The sequence below is a fragment of the Trichosurus vulpecula genome, chromosome 8 (genome assembly GCF_011100635.1).
Source record: "Trichosurus vulpecula isolate mTriVul1 chromosome 8, mTriVul1.pri, whole genome shotgun sequence".
Classification (NCBI taxonomy): Eukaryota; Metazoa; Chordata; class Mammalia; order Diprotodontia; family Phalangeridae; genus Trichosurus; species Trichosurus vulpecula.
Genome location: NC_050580.1, coordinates 87,469,733 through 87,495,638, shown reverse-complemented (window position 1 = coordinate 87,495,638; position 25,906 = coordinate 87,469,733). Strand labels below are relative to the sequence as shown.

The 25,906-nt window shown below is 37.3% G+C and overlaps 1 protein-coding gene across 1 annotated transcript in view; it reads right to left on the bottom strand.

The window, feature by feature from the left end:
* The window catches only part of CPXM2 (carboxypeptidase X, M14 family member 2), a 239,253-nt gene that overhangs the window by 144,247 nt on the left and 69,100 nt on the right, over positions 1-25,906 (bottom strand). The window contains exon 3 of the mRNA XM_036736106.1: positions 11,214-11,323. Coding sequence (XP_036592001.1) covers positions 11,214-11,323 — 110 coding nt within the window. The remainder of the gene's footprint in view (positions 1-11,213; positions 11,324-25,906) is intronic.

Here is a 25,906-nt window from a genome sequence, read left to right as displayed (position 1 = left end):
TATATACAAGAAAAACTCTGAAAGCAGAAATAACATGATTTCGCTACAGACTGGATGTATGGATGAGTAAGAGTGACAAGTTGATGGTGACAATGAGGTCGCAGATGGTTCCCTTGCAATAACAGAGAGGGTTTAAAGAAGAAAGGAGTTGAGGTGGACTAGGGAAAATAATAGGTTCCATTTTGAACATGTTGAATCTGAGCTGGCTTGGGGAAATCCATTTAATGATGCCCAAGCTGTATGTTGACATTCTGCACAGGATAGCTTTTGACATGAACTCTTCTGATTCCAGATCATTTGGTCAATTCCCCTCCCCTCCCATTCAATATTCAATAAATATTATACAATGGGTCCTCCATGATGGTAAGTTGAAGAGTATACTTTATATTTTGAATTTTAAGCATCATTTTCTAATTCCAATGCCTTCATTTTTCTCATATAAAATTTCATCATGTTTGTACATCTATAAAATACACAGCTGCAAAAACAAGATGTTTATTTTTAATCTATATTTGAAATAGCTATTCATGGATAGAAGTATTTTTAGATAAGTTCCTATCCCTTTCAGATTTCCACCTAGGATATTGCAGCAAAAATGTCAGGAAGTAGCGACCTGCGACTTCCTATTCAAGTTTAACTTGTACCAGATTCCTAATGGACATGGACAAAAATAAGACACCCTGGTGTAGTCATTATCTCACCATGAGGCATCTCAGATATCTCAGTACACTTAACTAATTACATTTCCAACCACAGCGTTTCGTGCCAGGGATCCACAAGAATGGTGACAAAATCCATCAATGGTGAAGGGAGCGTGAGGGAGGTTACTCTCATGCTAACACACTAACTTGACAATGAAAGGAGAGAGTTAAGAGGATTTCCTCTCATCAAAGATGATCAGGAAAAATTTGTAGTGAAAGATAATTCCTTCAGAAAGACTAGCAGAATGTGGTACCTGATCATTTCTGTATTCTTATTCTTTTGGCTGATTTTTAGTACAGGATAATCTATGAAGCAGAGGTTCCCAGAGAAGGTGCAACATCTCAGTATCAATCAGAAGTATTTTTTTTAAGGAAAAAAAAAGTTTTGACAAGGTGTTCAGGGAACTAGAGACAGTTCACCCCTTGCCCTGCCACGATCCCCTTTTTTCTGTGCCTTCAATCTCTATTCTACCTTCTTTCCTGGGAAAGTGAATCCCGTAAGAGAAAGGGAAATACCTTTCACTGGGTACTCTAGCAGGGGCTGTAACTTTACTATTAAAGTGAAGGTGCAGAAAAGAAAGGTTAACACCTCTAATTCAATAATTAGAATTAAAATTAGAAAGCAAGCTCCTTGAGCTAAAGGATTACATTCTTTAAAAATTTGCATCTCCATAGCCTAGCACAATACCTAGCACAGAGTGAGAACTTAGTAAACATTTGTTGATGAACACATCTCACACTCTCTCTTCTAAATCCTCTGCTAATCAACAGATCCATTCAGGACAACTGAAGGGAGAAATCAGTGAATCTCCTAGGATTTGAATTATATCACTAACTGCAAATAATTCTTCTTCCTTAAGGTACCAATGTGCCCCATCTTCTCTATTCTCATTGCCAGGTCCACATTACCTCATACCTGCAGTACTTCAAAAGTCTCCCAGTGGGGAGGGGTGGGAGAGAATTTGGAACTCAAAATGTTAAAAAATGAATGCTAATTTTGTTACATGTCATCAGGAAATATTTAATGAAATAAATAAAATATATTTTTAAAAGTCTCCTAGCAAATCTATCTCCAGGTGTGACTATGTTCAATTCATCCTACATAGCATGTTTACATTGTGACTTCTCAGAACAGGAAGCTATGATGGCTCCCTCTCATATAACCTACCAAAACTAAACTCTTCTGCCAGGCTTTCAAGATGCTCCATGGCCATGGTACTACTCAGCAGATCTAATCTCTTCTATCATTTCCAAATATAAGCCCTCCCCTCTCTCTGCTTTCCCAAATCCTACCTATCCTTTAAAATTCAGTTCAAATTCCAACTATTTCCAAAAAGGAGAGCTCCCACTGATTTCTCACCGTTGATCTCTTACTGTATTTATAATGAATATCATATAGTTTACAGTACGATTTATACAGTTCATTGATAATTGATAGTTTGGTGGGCTGAATTTGGGAAATCAATGGGAATGGAAAGGAAGGGCTAGAACACAGAGATGAAACAGATAGAATCTATAGGATTTTGCAACATCTGAACTTTAAGGACAATGGAAGAGTCAAAGATGACTCATATTTCCAGATTAGGTAACTATGTGGGTGATGGTACTGTTAGGAGAAATAGAAACCTATAGAAAGGGAGATGGTTTAGAGTGGAAGATGATAAGCTTGGATTTGATCTTGCCAATTTTGAGATATCAGTGGGATGTCTAGGTGGAGATGTCTTAAAGGCAGATAGAAATGTATCTGGAATGGGAAATGGCCTAGAGGAGCGTGCCAAGCACGTGGCCTATGGGCTGCACTCGGCCCACAACACTCTCAAATGTGACCTGAACCAAATTAAAATGTAACTGGGCTTGCACAAAATATTGAAGAGCAAAATGAGCAGAACCAAGAGAACATTGTGTACAGTAACAGTTATAACAATGACTTTGAATAAGTTATTTTGTTTATTATAAATACCCAAATCAATTATAAAGGACATATTAAGAAAGATGTTATCTACATGCAGAAAAAGAACTGATAAATAGAAGTATATATAGAATAATTCATATATATATACACATACACACACATATATACATACATACATACATACATACACACACATGCACACACACATATGTCTGTGTCTATTGGCAGACGTGGGGGGGAGAAGAAATTTACATGATAATTTTGTTGTATATTTTAAAGGAATAGCAAGTTGTACATAGTAGATTTTCAATTTCATGTACAATCATCTTTTTATTGTATTATGTTATGGAAATGCTTATTTTATTCCATACATTGAAAATACAATTTTTAAAAATATAATTGGGTATAGGCAGTTTAATAACTCTTTGGGCATAATTCCCGATTGCTCTCTAAAATACTTGGATCAGTTCACAGTTCTAGCCAACAGTGAATTTGCATCCCAATTTTTCCATATTCCTTCCAACATTTGTCACTTCCCTTCAATTATTTTAGCCAATCTGATAGGTGTAAAATGATATCTCAATGTTTTAATTTGCATTTCTCTAATCAAAAGTGATTCAGAGGACTTTGTTTCTATATCTATAAGTTGTTTTGATTTCTTCAAAGGAAAATTGCCTGTTCATATTCTCTGATGATTTTTCAATTGGGGAATGACTAGTACTCTTAGAGATTTGAACAAAGTTATTTATATATGAGAACTTTTTCTGAGAAACTGTCTATAAAAATTCAGAGGGAAGAAAAAAAAGAAAGTTCCATGATAATGTTATTATATATTTAAAAGAAATAGCAAGTTGTACATTATAGATTTGCAGTTTCAAATGCAATCATCTTTTTTTCTATTCTACTATGTTATGAAAATGCTTGTTTAATTTACTGTTCAAAATAAAATAAATATTTTTTTAAAGATGTAATTGAGAAATAATGAAATAAAAATACAATGAAATAGATAATATCACATTTTAACACTAAGCCATAGAGATCCCTATGTGTGGACTAGCAGCCCCCTATTTCTATTTTAGTTTGAAACCACTGGTCTAGAGTAAGGGTTCTTAATCTTTTTTTGGGTCATGGACCCCTTTGGAAGTCTAATAAGAGCTCTAGACCCTTTCTCAGAATAATGTTTTAAAATGTATAACATAAAAATATAGCATTACAAGGGAAACAATTATGTTGAAATGTAGATATCAAATAATAAATAAATAAGTCCTTCTACCCTGAGTTAAGAACACCTGGTCTAACTGAAAAAAAGAAATGACTGAAGGCAGAGAGATCAGGAACACCAGAATTTAGAAGAAAGGAGGTAAAAAACAAATGTAGAGAAGCAGATAGGTCAATAAAGAACAAAGAATGAATATTTTTATAATATTTGTGGTACAATATAAATTGTTCCTCTAGTTCTGCTCACTTCATTCTGCATCAGTTCATAAAACTTACCTCTTTCCATGTCTCTTTGAAATCACCTATTTCCTCACTTTTTAAAGCAAAGTAGTACTCCATTACATTCTTATTCAGCCATTCCCAAAGTGAATATGCCACATCACAAGCCCAAGGGAGGAAGTTTCAGGGAGGGGAAAACAGTCATAGATTGTGAGCTGGAAATCATATTAGAGGTTATTTAGTCCAATCTACTAATTATCCATGAAGAAACTAAGGTCCAGAAAGGGTGACTTGACCAAGGTTACAAAGGTAATGAATGACAGGTAAGACTTAGAACCTAGGTCCTCTGATTCAAAATTCAGTACAGGTTGATGAAAATTAAAACTGCTATGAGGATGTTATATTTAGAAATTAGGGCTTTTGGTACTGAACTTTAAGGGAACGGTTGTGGTTGAAATGTTAGGGATGCAGGTCTGATGCAAAAGGCAGAAAGAGACTGAAGACTGCCCTTCCTCATCCCTCCCCCCAAATGTGATGAAGAAGAGAAATTTCACAATTTAACTTCCAAGAGGTGAACAAATTCTGCATGACAATGAGGTCTAAGGTATGGCCATGCCCATCACAGAGGTAGGAAATACCTTAAAGTGGAAATAGAGATACATAGAGAAGAGAAAAATGATGAACTGTGAAGTAAATATGGTAGACAGGTATTAACTGCATTTTGAAATTACCAGGGATGATGGACTGAAATAACTGAAAAATGTCATGAATCCCAATTAGAGGGTGAAGGATGATGGTTGGTTTGATTATCTTCTTCTTTCTTTTTTTTTCCTACAGAAGTGTTTAATATGCTTCTGGACTCATAATAAGAACTCAAAAAATACCTGTTGATTGTCTGACCAAAAATCTCCAAGTTCAAAGACTATCTTAAGTTTAGAAGAACCCAGATGGTATTTTTCTAGAACTTATTTTAATTAAATCCAAATGTTCCTTTGTAAAATTTTTCTTAATGTTTTTTTCTTTTTGCTTTGTTTTTTTTGTTGTTGTTTTATTTTGTTTTGAATAACAGATACAGATAAGAGATGTTTAGAACTTACTGGAAGTCTCTCTAGAAGAAACAGAAAGATACATTTTACAAGAGTCTATTTAAACAGAAGAAAACCCAAAGACTGAACTGGCAAGAACATTCAGAAGACATGAGCATTGAGTGCAACTAAAATAATGTTAAACATACTCTAATCTTCCATGTAATAAACGGTGGCCTCAAGGCCACATGTGGCCCTCTAAGACCACAAGTGTAACCCTTTGACTGAATCCAAATGTCACAGAACAAATCTCTTTAATAAAAGGATGTGTTCTGTAAAAATTGGACTCAGGCAAAAGACAAAACCCAAGGACCTAGAAGGCCACATGTGGCTTAAAGGACACAGGTTCCCCATCCCTACATAGGGTGAGGAAATGCTTATATTCAAGTCAGTTTACAAATGGAACATTTATTAAATTGAATAAAATATAGAAGATCTTGTAAATTTCATCTCAAATAACGTCTAGTAGTACTCAGAACTCATTTATGTAATTCTCTATGATCACAAAGAATTTTACATAACTTATTTCATCTGATTCTCACAGAAGCCCAGTGAGGTACAAGTAAAATCATCCTTATTTTACAGATAAGCCAAACTAAAACTCCAAGAGATTAAGTTGGCAATGGGACTGTGGCATACTATGGGGCCAAGAGGGAAGAAGAAGCTGGTCTTTCTCAGAAGCTGCAAGGGGAGACTGTACTTGCAACCCTACAGGGCTGGGTTTCTTTTTTAAGCTCCATATTCCTCTTTTTTTGTTTTTCATTTTTTTTGTTTTTCCTTTTTTTTTAAATGTAATATATTTAGTTTTCAGCATTGATTTTCACAAGGGTTTGAATTACAAATTTTCTCCCCATTTCTACCCTCCCCCCCACTCCAAGATGGCATATATTCTGGTTGCCCTGTTCCCCAGTCAGCCCTCCCTTCTGTCACCCCACTCCCCTCCCATCCCCCTTTCCCTTTCTTTCTTGTAGGGCAAGATAAATTTCTACACCCCATTGCCTGTGTATCTTATTTTCTAGTTGCATGCAAAAACATTGTTTTTGTTTGTTTTTGAACATCTGTTTTTCAGAACTTTGAGTTCAAAATTCTCTCCCCTCTTCCCTTCCCACCCACCCTCCCTAAGAAGTCAAGCAATTCAACATAGGCCACATGCGTATCATTATGTATTACCCTTCCACAATGCTCATGTTGTGAAAGACTCACTATATTTTGCTCCTTCCTAACCTATCCCCCTTTATTGAATTTACTCCCTTGACCCTGTCCCCTTTTGAAAGTGTTTGTTTTTGATTACCTCCACTCCCATCTGCCCTCCCTTCTATCATCCCCCCCTTTTTTCCCCCTTCTTCCTCCTTTTTTTTTCTGTGGGGTAAGTTACCCAATTGAGTATGTATGGTATTCCCTCCTCAGGTCAAATCTGATGAGAGCAAGATTCACTCATTCCCCCTAACCTGACTTCTCTTCCCTTCCTACAGAACTGCTTTTTCTTGCCACATTTATGTGAGATAATTTACCCCATTCTATCTCTCCCTATCTCCCTCTCTCAATTTATTCCTCTCTCATCACTTAATTTGATTTTATTTCTTTTAGATATCTTCCCTTCATCTTTAACTCACCCTGTGCCCTCCCTCCTTCTCTCTCTCTCTCTCTCTCTCTCTCTCTCTCTCTCTCTCTCTCTCTCTCTCTCTGTATATCTATCTATCTATATATCTATATATATATATATCTATATATATACACACATATATATATACACATACATACACACTCACATATACATATAAATATTAATAAATAAATATATATGAATATTCCCTTTGGCTACCCTAATACTGAGGTCTCATGAATCATACACATTAGCTTTCCATGTAGGAATGTAAACAAAACAGTTCAGCTTTAGTAAGTCCATTGCAATTTCTTTTTCTTGATTACCTTTTCATGCTTCTCTTGATTCTTGTGTTTGAAAGTCAAATTTTCTATTCAACTCTGGTCTTTTCACTGAGAAAGCTTGAAAGTCCTCTATTTTATTGAAAATCCATATTTTGCCTTGGAGCATGATACTCAGTTTTGCTGGGTAGGTGATTCTAGGTTTTAATCCTAGCTCCATTCACCTCAGGAATATCTTATTCCAAACCCTTCAATCTCTCAACGTAGAAGCTGCTAGATCCTGGGTTATTCTGATTGTGTTTCCACAATACTCAAATTGTTTCTTTCTGGCTGCTTTCAGTACTTTCTCCTTGATCTGGGAGCTCTGGAATTTGGTGACAATATTCCTAGGAGATTTCTTTTTGGGATGTATTTGAGGAGGCTATCTGTGGATTCTTTCAATTTCTATTTTGCCCTGTGGCTCTAGAATATCAGGGCAGTTCTCCTTGATAATTCCTTGAAATATGATATCCAGGCTCTTATTTTGATCATGGCTTTCAGGTAGTCCAATAATTTTAAATTATCTCTCCTAGATCTATTTTCCAGGTCTGTGGTTTTTCTGATGAGATATTTGACATTGTGTTCCATTTTTTCATTCCTTTGGTTCTGTTTTATAATATCCTGATTTCACATAAAGTCACTAGCTTCCACTTGTTCCAGTCTAATTTTTAAGGTAGTATTTTCTTCAGTGGTCTTTTGAACCTCCTTTTCCATTTGGCTAATTCTGCCTTTCAAGGCATTCTTCTCCTCATTGGCTTTTTGGAGCTCTTTTGCCATTTGAGTTAGTCTATTTTTTAAGGTGTTGTTTTCTTCAGTGTATTTTTCAGCATTTTTTGGGTCTCCTTTAGCAAGTCATTGACTTTTTTTCATGGTTTTCTTGCATCCTTCTCATTTCTTTTCCCAATTTTTAGTCTACTTCTCTAACTTGTTTTTCCAAATCCTTTTTGAGCTCTTCCATGGCCTGAGACCAGTTCATGTTTTTCTGGGAGGCTTTTGTTGTAGGCTCTTTGACTTTGTTGACTTCTTCTGGCTGTATGTTTTGGTCTTCTTTGTCACAAAAGTAAGATTCCAAATTCTGAGACTGAATCTGGGTGCGTTTTCGCTGCCTGGCCATGTTCCCAACCAACTAACTTGACCCTTGAGTTTTTCAGTGGGGTATGACTGCTTATAGACTAAAGAGTTCTATGTTCCAAGCTTGGGAGGATGCACCAGCTCTGCCACACCAGCATTCCTCCTTCCCCAAGAACCCCCAACCCGGACTGGACTTAGATCTTCAGCAGGCTCTTCACTTCTGCTCTGATCCACCACTTAATTCCTCCCACCAGGTGGGCCAGGGCTGGAAGCAACTGCAGCTGTACTTCTGTAGCTGCTCCACCTCTGCTGCCCCTGGGGTGGTGGCTGAACCACGAACTCCTTCCACTCCCGCAGCTTTTCCCACTAACCTCCTCTGCTGTCTTTGGTGTTTGTGGGTTGAGAAGTCTGGTAACTGTCGCAGCTTACTGATTCAGGGCACTAGGGCACACTCCACCTGGCTCCTGGTCTGGTTGGTCTGTGCCGCTCACACTGGGCTCTGCTCTGCTCCCAGCTCCATGCAGGGTAGACCTCACCCAGAGATCATCCAGGCTGTCCTAGGCGGGAGCCCTGCTTCCCTCTGCTTTTTTGTGGGTTCTGCAGTTCTAGAATTGGTTCAGAGCCATTTTTTATAGGTTTTTGGAGGGACTCGGCAGGGAGCTCACACTAGTCCCTGCTTTTCAACTGCCATCTTGGCTCCGCTCCATATTCCTCTTAACCTAAGAATTCTCAGGGCTGGGTTTTGGATTGGAAAGAAGTGGACTCAGGGCTCCTGCTGGTTGATATTCAAGTTGGAAGCCTCACATGAACACAAAGATTGAAGAAACATGGCAGGAGAACCAGTACTTGTGACCATTCCATTCTCAGGCTCCTTTGCTGGATCTTCATCTAGGTCATGCCCACTAACAGTGAGTGTCCCCCAGGGCTCTGTCCCAGGCCTCTTCTTTTTTCCTTCTGTAACATTTTGCTTGATAATTTCATCAGTTCTCATGGATTCAATTATGATCTCTATTCTGATGATCCTTAAATCCACTTACACATATTGAACCTCTCTCTTAACCTCCAGATTCACACCTCCAATTACTTATTGGATGTCTCAAACTGGACGTCTTACAGACCTCTTAAAAAGAATGCATCCAAAATGACCTCAGAATCTTTTCACCCCAAACTCTGTGATTTTCCAAACCTCTGTCTTATTGTAAAAGATACAATATCCTGGCTTGCAACCTAGATGTCATACGTGGCATCTCATTCTTTCTCATTTCCCATATCCAAACAATTGTCAAGTCCTCTCACTTTTACCTTTGTAATGTCTCTCATTATCTAACCTTTCTCTCTTCTGATACTGCCACCCTCACAGGCCCTCATCCTCTCATGCCTAGAGTACTGCGATAGCCTGCTGGTTCATCTCCCTGCCATAAGCCTCCACTCACTCTAATCCATTCACCACTGAGTTGCCAAAGTAATTTTTCTAAAGCACAGGATCAACCATGTTATCCCTCCAATTCAATAAACTCCAGTGGCTCCCTATCACTTCCAATATCAAATATAAAATCTGCTGATATCTGAAATCTTCTATAATGTAGCTCCTCCTACCTTATACTCTACTATATACTCTGTGATCCAGTGATCCCTACCTCCTTGCTGTTCCTCACACAATACATATCATCTCCCAACTCCATCCATACTTACTGGTGGTCCTCAAACTTGGAAAGTGTCCTCAAACTTGGAATTCTCTCTCTTCATCTATGCCTCATGGCTTCAATGACTTTCTTCAAGCCTCAGCTAAAATACCGTCTTCTACATGAAGCCTTTCCCAGTCTCCTTCAATATTAGTGGCTTCCCTCTGTTGATTATCTCCAACTTATCCTGTATATATCTTGTTTATACATAATTGTTTGCAAGTTGTCTTCTTGATTAGACCATGAGTTCCATGAAAGCAAAGACTTGTCTTTTGCCCTTCTTTATATCCTCAGTGTTTAGCACAGTACTTGACACAGTAGGCACTTCATAAATGCATGTTGACTGAGTGACCTCAGAACCCACGACACTATGGAAATGAGACCTACATCAATCTTGTTTAGCAGAGAGACTTTGGAGAGACAAAAAAGAGACAAGGTTTAATAGATACAGAGTTAAAGTAAAGTAAAAAAAACTTTGGAATAGCTAATGGGAGTCTGGGAAATTCAAGAAAGGTAAGGAAAGCTGATTGTCCAATATGCCCCTTGATTCCTAGTATGTGTATCCCCAGAGATTATTAAGAGCAGATTTCTCCAGTGAGATTATTCTCCATTTGGTTGACCTAAGATTTTATGTTTCTCCTGAGTTATAGAGACCATCTAGTCTGGCATATTCTATGGTCTGCATAACTTTCTTGATTACTGATTACTGCTTGATTGGATAAGTGTTTGCTGACTATCCATTATTGCTTTATGTAACGAGTATTTGGTGGGACAGAGCTAAGCTATCTGAGAGTAAACTGTTACTCTCCCCTTTTAGAGATATCAGGAAAGTGGGAAAAGTGGCTTCTATTTTGAATCCCTAATAGAGTGATATACTTACAGACCATAGATATCTGATGTGTAATTGATGGATATAATTCTAGCTTAGTACCTGTTGTTGAGATAGGAGAGTAGAGGAATGAGTGTCCAGTCATGTTCCTCCTCGTATTCCACATAAAAGTGAAACATGAATTCTCCCAATGAGACGAAGAAGAGGGCAATCCAAATCTTATTTATCTAAATATACCCCTGCAAAGTGGAGCAATCCAGGTTCCTGTGACTGCAGTTTTACATATAGAAGCTCTTGTTTAGAGCATGTAAAAGAGGTTACTAGCTCCAAACTACTGTAATTCTCTTTTTCCACTTCACCTAGATATAATGAAGAAGAGCAAGGAGGAGGAGGAGGAAGAAAAGGAGGATAGTACACAACAGTAATACATTGGTCCTCTTCAAAAATGAAGGATCATCATCATCACCATCATCACCACCATCACCACCACCACCACCACCACCACCACCATCATCATCAACAACAACAACAACAGGAAGCATTTTGACTGCTCAGGGAAACTATGACTGTTACCTGAATGTTAAGCCTGCCTCTATGAGCCCCCAGGCCATATCGCTTAACTGTGGAGGCATGCAGCTGGAAGTCGGTGATTTTTAATGTTTCCAAACCCAGAGGAGGACAACCTAGAAAGCAAAGGTATTGTTAAAAATCAAGAAAAATCAATTTATATTTTTTGTAAATATTCTTCCATTTCATTTAAATTGTAGAGAAATGCAAATTAAAACAACCTTGAGATATCATTTTACACTTATCAGATTGGCTAAAATGATTGAAGGGGAAATGACAAATGCTGGAGGGGTTGTGGAAAAACTGGAACACTAATTCACTGTTGGTGGTACTATGGACTGATTCAACTATTTTAGAGAGCAATCTGGAATTATATGCAGAGAGTTATTAAACTGCCTGTGCCCTTTGACTCAGCAATACCACTGCTAGGCTTATTTCCAAATATGATTAAGGAAAAGGGAAAATAACCCATACGTTCTAAAATATTTGTAGCAACTCTCTTTGTGGTGACAAAGAACCACAAATTGTAGGGATGCTCATCAACTGGAGAATGGATGAACAAGTTGTGGTATATGATTGTGATGGAATATTATTGTGCTATAAGAAAAACTTGATGATCATAGAAAAACATGGATAGATTTGCATGAAATAATTAAGAGCAAAATGAACAGAGCCAAAAGATCATTGTACACAGTAACGGGAATATTCTTTTAAGAATAACTTTAAGCAACTAAGTCATTTTGACTATTATAAATACCCAAATTAACTACAAAGGACCTATGAAGGAAGATGTTATATGTATCCAGAGAGCTGACAAAGAGAAGTATGTATAGAATGATTTTACATATATATACACACACACACACACACATATATATATATATATATACATATATATATATATACATATATATATATATATATGTCTAATGGTAGCCATCTCTAGAAGGGAGGGGAAAAGAAGAAAATAACAGGAAAAAAGAAAGTTACATGATAACTTCATTTTACATTTAAAAGAAATAGTAAATTGTGCATAATAGATCTGCAGTTTCATGTGCAATTATCCTTTTTTATTCGACTATGTTATGAAAATAATTGTTTTATTTCATAAATTAAAAATAAATACTCTTTTAAGTGAAGAAAAATAAAGAACTATAGGCTGGACAAATGTTTTATATTTTCCTTCATAGTACTTAGAACTTTTCATTTTCCAGCTGCTGTTCTTGCTTCCTGGGGTGTCTCTTTCCACAGGTATGCACAATATTTCCTGACAAATGCTTGTTCATTCAAGTATCAACAAAATGCTTATTTTCTTCTCTATTTTGGCATTTTTCCTATTCTTTTGTTTTAATATTCCCATTTGTTCTCTATGCTACTGTCCTGAGGCCATGTTTCCAAGTAAGATTGCTTTGAGATTGGCAGTAAGGGAGTGGCTGGCTGCCACTGGTTAGAAAATTCCAGATGACCAGGCAGTTGAGCTCTAAAAACTTCATCAGAACTTGTTGATTTTACTTCAAGTCCACTGAAATAGCATGCTCTGTATCTTAATGAGTGCAGGAATACAAACAGAAAAAAATATTGACTTTGGTTCTTAGCAACATCAGTAACTTTGAGAAGAGCTACAAAACATATTCAGATGGACTCTTCACTTTTTAGTCTCATAGCCCCAAGGTAAATTTCACTCCTTAATACCTGACCCTGTAGAAACCTACAAGCTGTAGTCTTGTAGGAGAGTCTAGCAACATCTATTTTAAAATTCTAAGTACCAGAAAAAGTTTGAACTACACAAGAGAGCAGATAACAGTATAAAAGCAATCCAATGTTCTACAGAACTGGACACTAAGGCTCTTTAGCAGTTCTTTTTTTCACTTAATAGTATTTTATTTTTTCCAGTTACATGTAAAGATGATTTTCAACATTCACTTTTATAAGACTTTGAGTTCCAAATTTTTTCTTCCTCTCTCCCTTCCTACCCCTCTCTCCAAGATGGCAAACAATCTGATATAGGTTATACACATACAATCATATTAAACATATTTCCACATTAGTCATGTTGTGAAAGAAGAATCAGAACAAAGAGGAAATACCACTAGAAAGAAAAAAAAAGAAACAAAAAGAGAAAATAGTATATTTTGATCTGCATTCAGACTCCATAATTCTTTCTTTGGATGTGGATAGTGTTTTCCATCATGAGTCTTTTGTAGTTGTCTTAGATTGCTGTATTGCTAATAAGAGCTAAGTCTATCATAGTTGACCATTGCAAAATATTGTTGTTACTGGGTACAATGTTCTCCTGGTTTTGATCACTTCACTCAGCATCAATTCATGTAAGTCTTTCCAGGTTTTTCTAAATTCTGCCTACTCATCATTTCTTATAGCATAATAGTATTCCATTACATTCATATACCACAACTTATTCAGCCATTCCCCAGTTGATGGGCATCCCCTCAATTTCCAATTCTTTGCCAAAAAGTGTTTTCTTTCCCATTCTGGGAAACGTGTTTTGCATGACTACACACATATCATCCATGTCAAGTTGCTTGTCTTCTCAATGTGGGGGAGGGGAGGGAAGAAAGAACTTGGTAGATTTCTATGCCCCATTACCTGTATATCTTATTTCCCAGTTGCATGCAAAAACCTACTTTTTTTTGAGCATCTTCTTTTAAAACTTTGAATTCCAAATTCTCTCCCCTCTTCCCTCCCCAATCACTCTCCCTAAGAAGGGAAGCAATTCAACATAGGCCACACATATATCATTATGCAAAACACTCCCATAAGTAGTCATGTTATGAAAGACTACCTATATTTCCCTCCATCCTATCCTGTCGCCACTTTATTCAGTTTTCTTCCTTGACCCTGTCCCTTTTCAAAAGTGTTTGCTTTTGATTACTTCCCCCTATCTGCCCTCCCTTCTATCATTGCCCCTTTTTATCCCCTTCCTCCTACTTTCATGTGGGGTAAGATACGCAACTGAGTGTGTATGTTATTCCCTCAAATCAAATCCAATGAGAGCAAGATTCACTCATTCCCCCTCACCTGCCCCTTCTTCCCTTCAATGAATTGCTTTTTCTTGCCACTTTTATGGGAGATAATTTACCCCATTCTATCTCTCCCTTTCTCCCTCTCTCAATATATTCCTCTCTCATCCCTTAATTTTATTTTATTTTTTATATATTATCCCTTCATATTCAACTCATCCTGTGCCCTCTGTCTATATATATGTATACTCCCTTCAACTACTCTAATACTGAGAAAGGTCTCATGAATTACACACATCGTCTTTCCATGTAGGAATGCAAGCAAAACAGTTCCACTTTAGTAAGTCCCTTGTGATTTCCCATTCTTGTTTATCTTTTTATGATTCTCTTGATTCTTGTGTTTGAAAGTCAAATTTTCTATTCAGCTCTGATCTTTTCATTGAGAAAGCTTGAAAGTCCTCTATTTTATTGAAAATACATATTTTGCCTTGGAGCATTATACTCATTTTTTTCAGGTAGGTGATTTTTGGTTTTAATCCTAGCTCCTTTGACCTCCAGAATATCATATTCCAAGCCCTTCAATCCCTTAATGTAGAAGCTGCTAGATCTTGTATTATTCTGATTATGTTTCCACAATATTCAAATCGTTTCTTTCTGGATCCTTACAGTATTTTCTCCTTGATCCACCACTTAATTCCTCCCACAGGGTGGGCCTGGGGCTGGAAGCAACCAGCAGCTGGAGTTCTGGAAGCAGCCCTAGAGCTACACCACTTCTGGGCCCCCAGGCCTAGGGCTGACCTTGCACTCCTCTAGCAGTTTTTCCACTAACCTTCTCTGTTGTCTTTGGAATTTGTGGGTTGAGAAGCCTGCCACAGCTCACTGATTCAGGGTGTTATGCCTGTTCTGCCCAGCTCCAGGTCTGGTTGGTCCTGTTGGTCCTGTTGTGGCCCACACTGGGCTGTGCTCCACTCTGCTCCCAGCTCCGGGTGATAGACCCTTCCCAGTGACCATCCAGGCTTTCCTGGACTGGAGCCCTGCTTCCCTCTGCTATTTCTTGGGTTCTACAGCACTAGAATTTGTTCAGAGCCATTTTTTACAGGTGTTGGGAGGGACCTGGGGAGAGCTTAAGCAAGTCCTTGCTTTCCAGCCACCATCTTGGCTCTGCCCAGTCTTTTGTAGTTCTGAAGAATGAACATATCTTACTTAACTAATGTACAATGTTTTATGGTTGCAAAAAATGTTTATGCATATGTAGCATGTCTCAAAATTCTTAGTGTACTTTTAAACTGATAAAATTTAAATCTCCGCTAAGAATTTTGAGATACATATATGGACAGGTATATTTTATACATATGTATGTGAGTGTATACATACACATATGTATATGTAAAGATACAAATATTATATGTATATATACACATATGTGTGTATATATATATATACATACATAAATATGTACATACACATAGCATTTTATTTATGTGTCTCAAATCTTACAAGATGAGTAGTACAATTACCAATTCCGTGATAAGATATGCTCAAAGATGGTAAATGAGTTACTCTAAGGTAACAAAACTAGAAAATGGCAGAGTTGTAATTCAAAACCAGCTCTTTCTACTCCAACTCTGGTGTGCTCTCTCTTACTTATACATATTTTGATAGCCTTATCGAAACGATGACTTTGTACTTACTCCAGAGAGATCAAGAGAATGGAAGAAAAGACAAAAAAACATACCATCATACCAAATAGCCTCAGCCAAAATGCTATTTACCCTCACCAGGATACCTAAATCTGTCTTACGTCAGAAAGAAGAAAGTAAGGTAATATCTTCCTGTAGCAAATCGTGTTGTAACTTCTTATAATTTTTAACTGAGCAATATATGTTTGCCTACTATGTGCTAGACACTAAGTAAATATAGGCAGAGAGATGCTGATTAGATGTGACTATGTTAGCAGGCAGATAAACGTGGGAAATGATGCTATCAGTCCTGCCATACTGACATGCAAAGAACAACAAGAAATAAAATAGCTGTCATGTGAGTAGGTTTAGAGGATTTCAAGAAATATTGATCCAAATTCCATTATTATGGAGAAGTTGAAGAAGTTTGGGGAATGTTCTGAGGCTACTATCATGATTAGGGTAAGGGATGGCTGGCAGGGAAAGGCACTGTAGTATCCATTCATTCCTTTAACTAAAATTTATTCAATGCCTAATATGAGAAGAATACTGTGCTAGGGTACTGGAATAGACACAAAAATAATTAAAACACAGTTCTTGCCTCACAGAGCTCACTGTTGGGAGAAGAGACATATATAACACACAGACTTGAAACAACATAACTGGAATAGAGAACAAAATGTGATCAGAGGAAAGGAGGTAGGGAATAAACATTTACACTGCACCTACTACGTTCCAGACACTGGGCTAAGCAATTTTACAAAAGCCACTTCACTTTATTTTAAGAACAATACAAAGTGCTTCTCAAGGAACAAGGGATTTCCATTTTCATCTGAAGGGAAACCCCATGTAGGAAATCTTCATGGAGGAAGTGACTTAAAAGACAAGACAGTAATTCTCTACTTCTGATTCAGAATCTGTATAATTTTAATGGAGTTGGAGGATGGCATGGAGGAGAAGAAAAAGAAGATGGCAGGGGCATAGACAATGGTGAATAGTGAAGGATGTAAAGAACTTAAGAGGTAGAGTAAGCCATTCAGTTTGCAAGAGTAGGAGGCACAGTTATGAGCTGGAGGGAGGAACGAGGCTTGTTAAGCACCTACTATGTGCCAAGGATTGTGCTAAGTGCTTTACAAATATTGTCTCATTTGATTGGGAGTGGGAGGGGGTGTGGCGGGGAAGAGGAAAACAGTGTTAGGTAAGGCTGGAAAAGTGGGATGTTGGCATACAGATGCAAAATGGAATGCCAGGCTAAGAAATCTGGCCTCCATCTGGCAAACAAAAATATGACAGTGAAAGTTCGTGATCAAATCTACACATAGAAAAGATTAATCTGGTACTGGTATACAGGATGGATGGAGTTGAGAGAGAAGAAGAAGAAGAAGAAGAAGAAGAAGAAGAAGAAGAAGAAGAAGAAGAAGAAGAAGAAGAAGAAAAGAAGAGTTTACTATTGCAGTCTGGGCAGGTAGTAATGAGGTAGCAATGGCAGTGGAAATAGAAAGGAGGGGACCAGTATGAGAGCTAATGTAGAAAGGGATCTGGCAATTTGCAATGATGCCCCCTGCAAGTCACTAAATCCCACACACCCTTTGGCCCAGAGATACCACTAGTAGACCTACTCTCCAAAGAAATCAAAGAAATTAGAAAGAAAAGGATCTATGCATACATAAATATTCATTGTTATTAATTTTATTTAAATATTATTTATAGATTATTATATATAATTACATATTATATATGTTTGTTAATTAAAATCTTTTTTATAGTAGCAAAGAACTGGAAGCTGAAGGAATAACCATCGTTTGGGGAAAGACTGAACAAATGATGGTATGTGAATGTAATGGGATGCTATTGCACTCTAAGAAATGACAAAAGGAATGGTTTCAGAAAAACCCTGGGAAGACTTGTATGAAGTGATGAAGAATAAAGTTAGGAGAACCAGGAGAATAACCTGTACAACAATGACGAGACTAAAAGCAAACAACTCTGAAAGACAATGACCAGTCACAGTTCCTGAGCACTGATGATTAAGAGTGTGATCCATCTCTTGAAAGAGAGTATGTGTAAGGCTCAGGTTGCTGAAAGGGACTTACATTTTATGTACATGACCAATAAAGCAATTTATTTGCCTAACTATGCATGTTTGTTATAAAGGTTTTCTTTTACATTTTCTGTTGGATTATTTTTTCTCCCAGTTGGGTGGGAGATGAAGGAGGAGTGGTGGTGGTAGGAGTGGTGGGAGGGCAAGAAACTAAGCTTGTTAAATGAAAAAATAAAAATTTAGTAAGAATAATAAAAAATAAACTAATCTGAAACAATAGAATTGGTGAGACTTGGTAACTCTGGATATTGGAGTCAAGCTGTAGAGGAGTCAAAAATAATGCACTCTTTGGTGTCTGTCCAAGATACTCTCCTGGGCAAGGTGATCTGAACACCTCAGCCAAAGTGGTAATTCTTATCTTCTACTATAATAAATGCTAGCTTTATGAAATTTTCCATCATTATTAGTGTCAAATTGCTATCTGTGAGTACTACTCCCTATTCATTTAAGAAGGAATACATTTCTCTTGCATCTAGGATGACTAAGAAAGTTAACATTAAAAATTATATTTGCCTGAATCATACTCTTTATACCACGAACAGGACCCCTTGCACTATTTTAATCTGCAGCCTACATTTAAGTTTTAAGTAATGCCACTGTGAGTTCTAAGTTCCTCTATTTTACAAGTTCCAAAATCAGCAGATGCTATGACATCGATTCTTCTTTAAGCCAGCAGCATACAGCCAATTAAGTTTCTTCCTCTCACAGTGAGCAGTAATAGATCCCTCCCCCACTACCATGACCAAATGCGGTAAGAGTATGCCCTCAGGAATGCAATCACACACTAAAATTCCCAGCTGCAAACTGAATGTCACTATGGTCTCAAGACATTACTTAAAATGTCATTTATCCAAAGGATGGCCACTGGACTTCTGAATCTTTTCAATTGTGTAACGTTAACACACTCTCTGATATTAAACATTAGCACATTTGTTTCCTTGAGCTGAAGTGAATAGAAGTCTGTTGACCCACAATAATTTCCCAGGTTAACCCCACCCATAAGGATGGGGCTACTGGCCAGCTCTCCTTAGAGACACTGAACTGAAGGCTGTGTTGATGCTTTAACCCCACCTATTTGTGAGCTCTCAGCATTTTGACTTGAGTTTTATCTTTCCTGGTCTAACTCTTATCCTAATGTGTCATCATAGCTGTCAGAATTCTCCAGAAAATCTCACTTTCTGCATAACCCACAAACTAGGGCAATTTCAGGACTCTGCTCACTTTTAGACTTCTAGAACACACCTGTCAATCTCGTCTGCTCACACCAAACAGGGAGCACAATACCACAGCCGAGAGCAGATGACCCCAGCATCAATGGTCATGACCACGCTGCTAGTAATATACATGCTGACCCACTTGCCCTTTCCTGTGGGACTTGAACTCTTGAGTATTCATTATCCAGGCATAGAATCTATGACCCAGCCTCTCCAGCCTGGGTCTCAGATACACTGTTCTATAGGCACTTTGGTGCTGCCTGATCTCCACTCCAGGGATTTGAGCAAGCATTTGTTCTGGGACCTCCCTCCACTAGCTGCTTGTTCCTCCCCACCAGGACTAATGTCCCAGGCTGGCTTAAGTAAGATAAGGCAAGTAAAATGATTTGTAAACTTTAAAGTGCTATAAAAATGTCAGCTATTGTTGTTATTATGGTGATTGTATACTGCCTCCATCTGTGTTCATCTTCCCAGGCTTGACAATCTGCTTTCCCATCTGGACTTATATTACACACATGTCCATCTTCATATTAACTTGTCTTCTTTTTTTCCCAGATCCTCCCCATCTACCAGGTCTCTCAGACATAAATAGACTCCCGAGCTTGAGCCCCCATTGCATTTTTTTTGCTTGCAATCCAGGGTGACAATCCCTTGGGACAAGGTTCTAGTTTGGCCAATCCTGAATCTACTGAACTTGTTTGTTAACTTGTTTGTCCTTTGCCACATCTAGATCTTTAAACTGATCTCATAGGGCTCCTTTCCTTGGTTTCATTTCCTGTTTCTGTTGGCTCAGCTCAGGTCCCTTTCACTGCCCCACCATCAAGTAATAGGAGAAATCACACCAAAATCCCACTTCTAAAGGATATGCCTCATTTTTGATGGAGTTTCCTTTCCTTAGTAAAAGAAAACCAACAAATCATTCACTCAACAAGCATTTAGTAAGTGCTCACTCTGGACCTATAAAGTCCAAAATAAAAGAAGAAGAATTAAAAAAAAACAGTTCAGTCCTTCAAAGAAGCTTACACCATGTACCCACATAAATAAACACAAAATATAGATAGGGACTAAACTTGTGATTTCATTAATATAAGAAACTCCTGAATTGTAAAAAATTGTAAAGAAACCCTTAATTGTAAAGTGTTTAGCACAGTGTCTGTCACTTAGTAAGTGTTATTTAAATGTTAGCTATTATTATTTTTAACAATATGGGTCATCATCTTCTCTTCAATTTAAGAGTCTTAAAACATGGGTTCTTAACCTGGGGTCCACAAATTTAAAAAAATCAATACAGTCAATTTTCTTCGCAATTCTATTAATTTAATTATATGTATTTAAAGACATGATTCTGAGAAGTGCTCCATAGGTTTCACCAAAATGCCAAACTCACACACACAAACAGACACACACACACACTTACACACACATACTCACACACACACACACACACACACACACATGTACATGGTAAGAATCTTAACAATGAGTTGGTCAGAGCACTGAGGATAAGGGTCATATATCCAGTATATGTCAGAGATGGGACTTAGGTGTCCAGCTGGCTTTGAGGCCAACTCTATCTAAACAAGCTGCATTTCCCAACAACATAAAAAGTCTAAGGTAAAAATATATAAGGCGTAAGATTTCTCTTAATAATTTATTCTAGCAGAAAATACAGGAATTGGTGAATTATATGGATGTCATTTAGTTTGCAAGCTCTTTTTTTAAAAAAAATGCCCTCATTTGCTAGCTAAATTTAAGCAAAGATAAGTGCTAACAAAAGCATTTCTAAAATAAAATTCAGGACATTTATACATGAATTACTTTATTTCCAAAAAAGAAAGAAGTATCTGTATACAAAACTGCTCACTTTTGTCAAAACTGCTCCTCTGGATAGACATTTCTCTACTCCTTTCCCCCCACCCCCATCCTTTAATCAAAATGTGCTGGGGAAAAAATAACATACTGGCACATGGTATTTCTATGGTATACTTCTGAAATCAACCAAGAGCAGAAGTACCTTTTATAAATACCTATAAAGTGAAACATGTGTGTGCATGTTATTAGAGCTTTGTTCCACATTTCTGGTAACATATCTACTGCAAAATCAGATAAATATCTGTTTTAACAACTCTTGCTACGGATGATATATCATAAGCCATATAAGTCAAATCATAAGGCCAACCTGTACTATTGATTGTGGGTTTTGGTAAGAATCCCAGATAAACACATGATTCATCCATCCTGCTTACAAATTCACTCTCAAATGCATGCATCTCTTGAAAGAACCTTATTTTTTTCTTTGTCAAATATTGCTGAAACACCAGAAAAAGCTCCTGAGCCTCAGAGTTAAACTAAGTGTAGAAAACATATAGCCGTGACTCTTATAAAAATGAAACTATAGAATGGTGCAAAGATAATATGATGTTTTGGCTTTTGTATACAGAGATGAAGTAACTGACCCTCAGTCACAGCAAAGAACAGCTGATATTTACATAGAATTTTAAAGTTTTCAAATCACTTTATATCTAATATCCCAACTCAGCTTCACAAGAATCCCGTAATGCAAGCATTAAATACCATTTTACACATAAAATAATTGAGACTCAGGTTTAGTGAAAGTCGAATTGCTGGTAAAAGTCAAAAGCTACTTTTAAACCCCAGTACATCACTCAACCCATCAAGCTATGCTTGTGGTATCTGGCTGCTCTAATCTTTGTTCCACCATAGTCAAGAAGAGCACAGTTCAGCTCTCTCTTCTGATACATACAAACTATAGAATCATTTGACCTTTCAGTGTTCTTGGCTATCCTCAAAGATCGTAAGTTGAAGAGAAAGTGTGGATATATAGGGACAGAGGGAGTTTACCCCTCTGGTTGTTTCCCATATCAATAAAATCCACAGATCTACTGCCCATCCCTATTACCTCTTCTAGCAGAATATTTGCACAGCCCAACTCCTTGAACCTGTGGTTGGTTGCCATTGACTACCTTCACATCCTCTACATCCATTGCCACATCAGCCCACTGCAATTTAGCTTGTGCCTACTCAACCTATTCTCTCAGAGATCAACAATGGTTTTCTTTTAGAATTTAAAGGCCTTTCTCAGTCCTCATCTACTTTAACCATTATTTGGTATTTAACCCTGTTGACCAAAGGTTTGTCCTAGACCATCTTCTTTTATCTCTCAGAAATGCAATAAATAAACATAATCTGACCATGGAGGCTTTGCTGTCCATTTAGGTTTGCACAGTCAGTACTCAAGGGGCTATTCATTTCCTCCTACATAGTTTACATATGATTATGATACACTGCCATTAGACCAACTGTGATTCCTTGGTTATGGTCTAATAATCCAAACCATTAATGTTCTAACAGTTACGGTTAAGTTAAAATGACATTAGCAAACTTTTCCACTTAATTCTTCTTTTATTAAAAAATATTAAAACAGTTTCAGAGAGTCAATGTGGTACAATGAAATAGAAAGCCAGTTGGAGTCTGAAGACCAAAGTTTAAGTCCTGCCTCTGAAAGATAATGGCTATGTATTTCTGGGTAAGGCTATTAACCTGCCACCCTGATAAGAATCTAAGTACCAACCTATGTTGGTAGAAAGAATTTACTCATGCCTGAGATTCCTAGGCCAATGAAATCATGGGTCCTGCACCTATCTGTTAAAAAAATATAAACATTCTTCATTTTTACTAATCACTTTTAAAAGACAATATTCAGATAGGCAAGAGTTAGAGAATTACAAGTACCTCAGTGTAACCAGGTGCCTTAAAAAGAAAAAAAAAACACTTAATCTTTATTCGTTATTGACAACTGTTTAATATAAATATCTTGGTGTTTGATAGACCCAAATTCCCAGCTATTGGGGTAAAGTCTTATTATTTGAGAAAAAATTGCTGGGAAAATGAGAAAGCAGTCTGGCAGAAACTAGATATAGGCCAACATTTTACACCACATACTAACATAAGCTCTAAATAATTGCAGGACTTAGAAATGAAGGGTGACATCCACAAAATTATTTTTTTAAAAGAGGAACAAGAAAGAAATCAACTTTTTGATCTATTCATGTGGGAAGGATGATCCATGACTAAAACTGGGTTAGAAAGGATCACGGAAGACAAAATGGACAACTTTTATTACCTAAAATTAGGAAGGTTTTACACTCACTCAAGCACGCATACACACACACACACACACACACAAACACACACACACACACACACCAAATTGAGCTAAAATTAGAAGAGAAGCTGGTAACTAGTGAAAAATATTTTTGGCAAATTTCTCTGAAGTTATTATTTCCAACATACACACACAGACACACACACAGACATACACACACACCATATACATACATACAGACATATACATATGGAATTGATTTAAATTTATAAGAATAAGAACCATTCTCCAATTGATAAATGGCCAAATAAAATGAAGTCAGTTTTCTGAGGAAAAAATCCTATCAATAGTGATATTTTAAAAATGGTCCAAACCACCAACAACAGGAGAAATGCAAATTAAAGCAACTGTGAGATTCTACCTCAAATCCACCTGACCAGGAAACCTGACAAAATAGAAAATGGAAAAAATTGGAAGGGTTGTAGGAAAAAAGCACATTACTGCATTGTTAGTGAAGTTGTGATTTTGTCCAGGGATTCTGGACAGCAATTTAGAATACTGCCCTCAAAGTCATTAAATTGTGAATACTCTTTTACCCATTCCACAAAAAGGATCAATTAAGAGCAAATGGACAGCAAAATGTATAAATATTTGCAATAGTTCTTTTTGTAGTAGCAGAGAACTGGAAATTAAGAAAGTGTTCATCATCAAAAAAAATAGCTGAACAAATTATGTATACCATACTGAAGAAATTGCGTATATCATGAATGTAATGGGATATTATTTCACTGATAAAATGATGAGAGAGATAGAAAGAAGCCTGGGAAGATATATATGAGGTGACACAGAGTGCAGGGAGCAAAACCAGAACAATGCATACAATAACAACAGCATTGTAAAAAGAAATAACTCTGAAAGACTTAAGGTCTCTGACCAACCCAGTAATCAACTACAATTCTGTGAAGTATGTTACCCAGCTCCTGACAGAGGGGTGATGGATTTAGGGGACAGAATAAATTGTTTAGGGTGAAGAATAATTTGTTTTGGGGTGTGGCAAGTGTTGGAATTTGTTTTGCTTAACTATTCCTATTTCTTACTAGGTCTTTTTTCAACTGCAGGTAGTGTTAGGGAGGAGAGAAAATCTATTTGGATAACTGAAAAAATAAAATTTAATTTAAAAAACTTTATTAATATAACTTCAATGAATATCCTTCCCTTCCCCCCTTTTCCCCCCACCACACACATACACACCTTGCACTCAAGGAAAATTACTCTTTCAGATTTAGCCCTGGTTCTTTGTCTGGGAGTCTACTTCCTCCCAGGTAAACTCCACAACTTCAGGCTAGAGTGACATCAAAAGCCCTTATATTTCTTTGTGGCTATTCTGTGGCTATTTCAGCTTAATCATTTCATCAACTAGCTTCCTTCATCCATAGCCCGCTGTTCAAGTAATACTTAAAAGCTTTGTCTTCTCTTAAATGATCTTCTGGGATAAGAAAGTGACTAATGTGCCTCTAGCCCTTGAATTTCAGATCCCACTGTTAGGAATATACTGCAAGGAAGCTAAAGATGGAAAGAAAGGTCAAGTGGAAGCTGCTGTATAATGATGTAAATACTTACATTCTAATAAAGAGAAAAGAAACGAGTGCCCCTTTCTAACTTCAATGTCTTCAAGCGGTATTTGAGGAATTTAATAAGAATCACAAAGATCCTGAGCATATGGGAAGAGAGTTTGGGTTGAGGCCAGGGTAGGGAGGGGGCAGAGATTGCTTTTTTTCTGATGTTTTGAAAAGAGGAAAGAGAAGAGAGGGTAAAAGGAATGCACTTTACGTTGTAGAAATGAGGAAGAAAGGAGAGGAAGCTTTTTTTTCTTGTCATAACAGGGACCTATGAAAAGAAAAGAATCAAAACACAGATGAAGGGATGTGGGGGTGTCAACCCTCATCACTCAACCATCAGTTAACCCTCACTCTATTCCGAAATGGACAAAGGATGGTTGAACACACACACACACACACACACACACACACACACAGAAAGAAAGAAAGAAAGAAAGACAGACAGACAGACAGACACTGGTGTAGAAATTCATAAACTCAACAAGGACTCAAAAGGAGAAAAGGAGCGGGGAATTAATAGGGAGGATAACACCAGGGAGGAAATAATCATTTAAAAAAGCTTCCCAATCCAGATAGAGTAGTTAAAATGTTAGAAAAGAAAAGAAAAATCTAAATGGGTACCTTATATTGCATTTTGGATAACTGGAAAATCCTGAACAAATTCTTGTATGTGAATATAATAGCATATTATTGTACCAGCAAGAAATGACAAAAGGAAGATATCCAGGAATCCTGGGTAGTATGAAGTGACACAGAGGGAAATGAAGAAACCTACAGTAATGGACCTGGTCATTCAAAGCAGTTGACACTATGCAGTAAACAGGCAAGGGCCTGAGGGCCTCCTTTCCCTCCCCTTAAGCCATGTGGCCCCAAGAAATGATTTGGGGATTTTGCTCATTTCAATTTTGTCCTTTTCATTACTGGGTGCAGGGAGTAGAGTTCTGGACCCTGAAACTCAAGTCAAGGACACTTGGAAGACCAA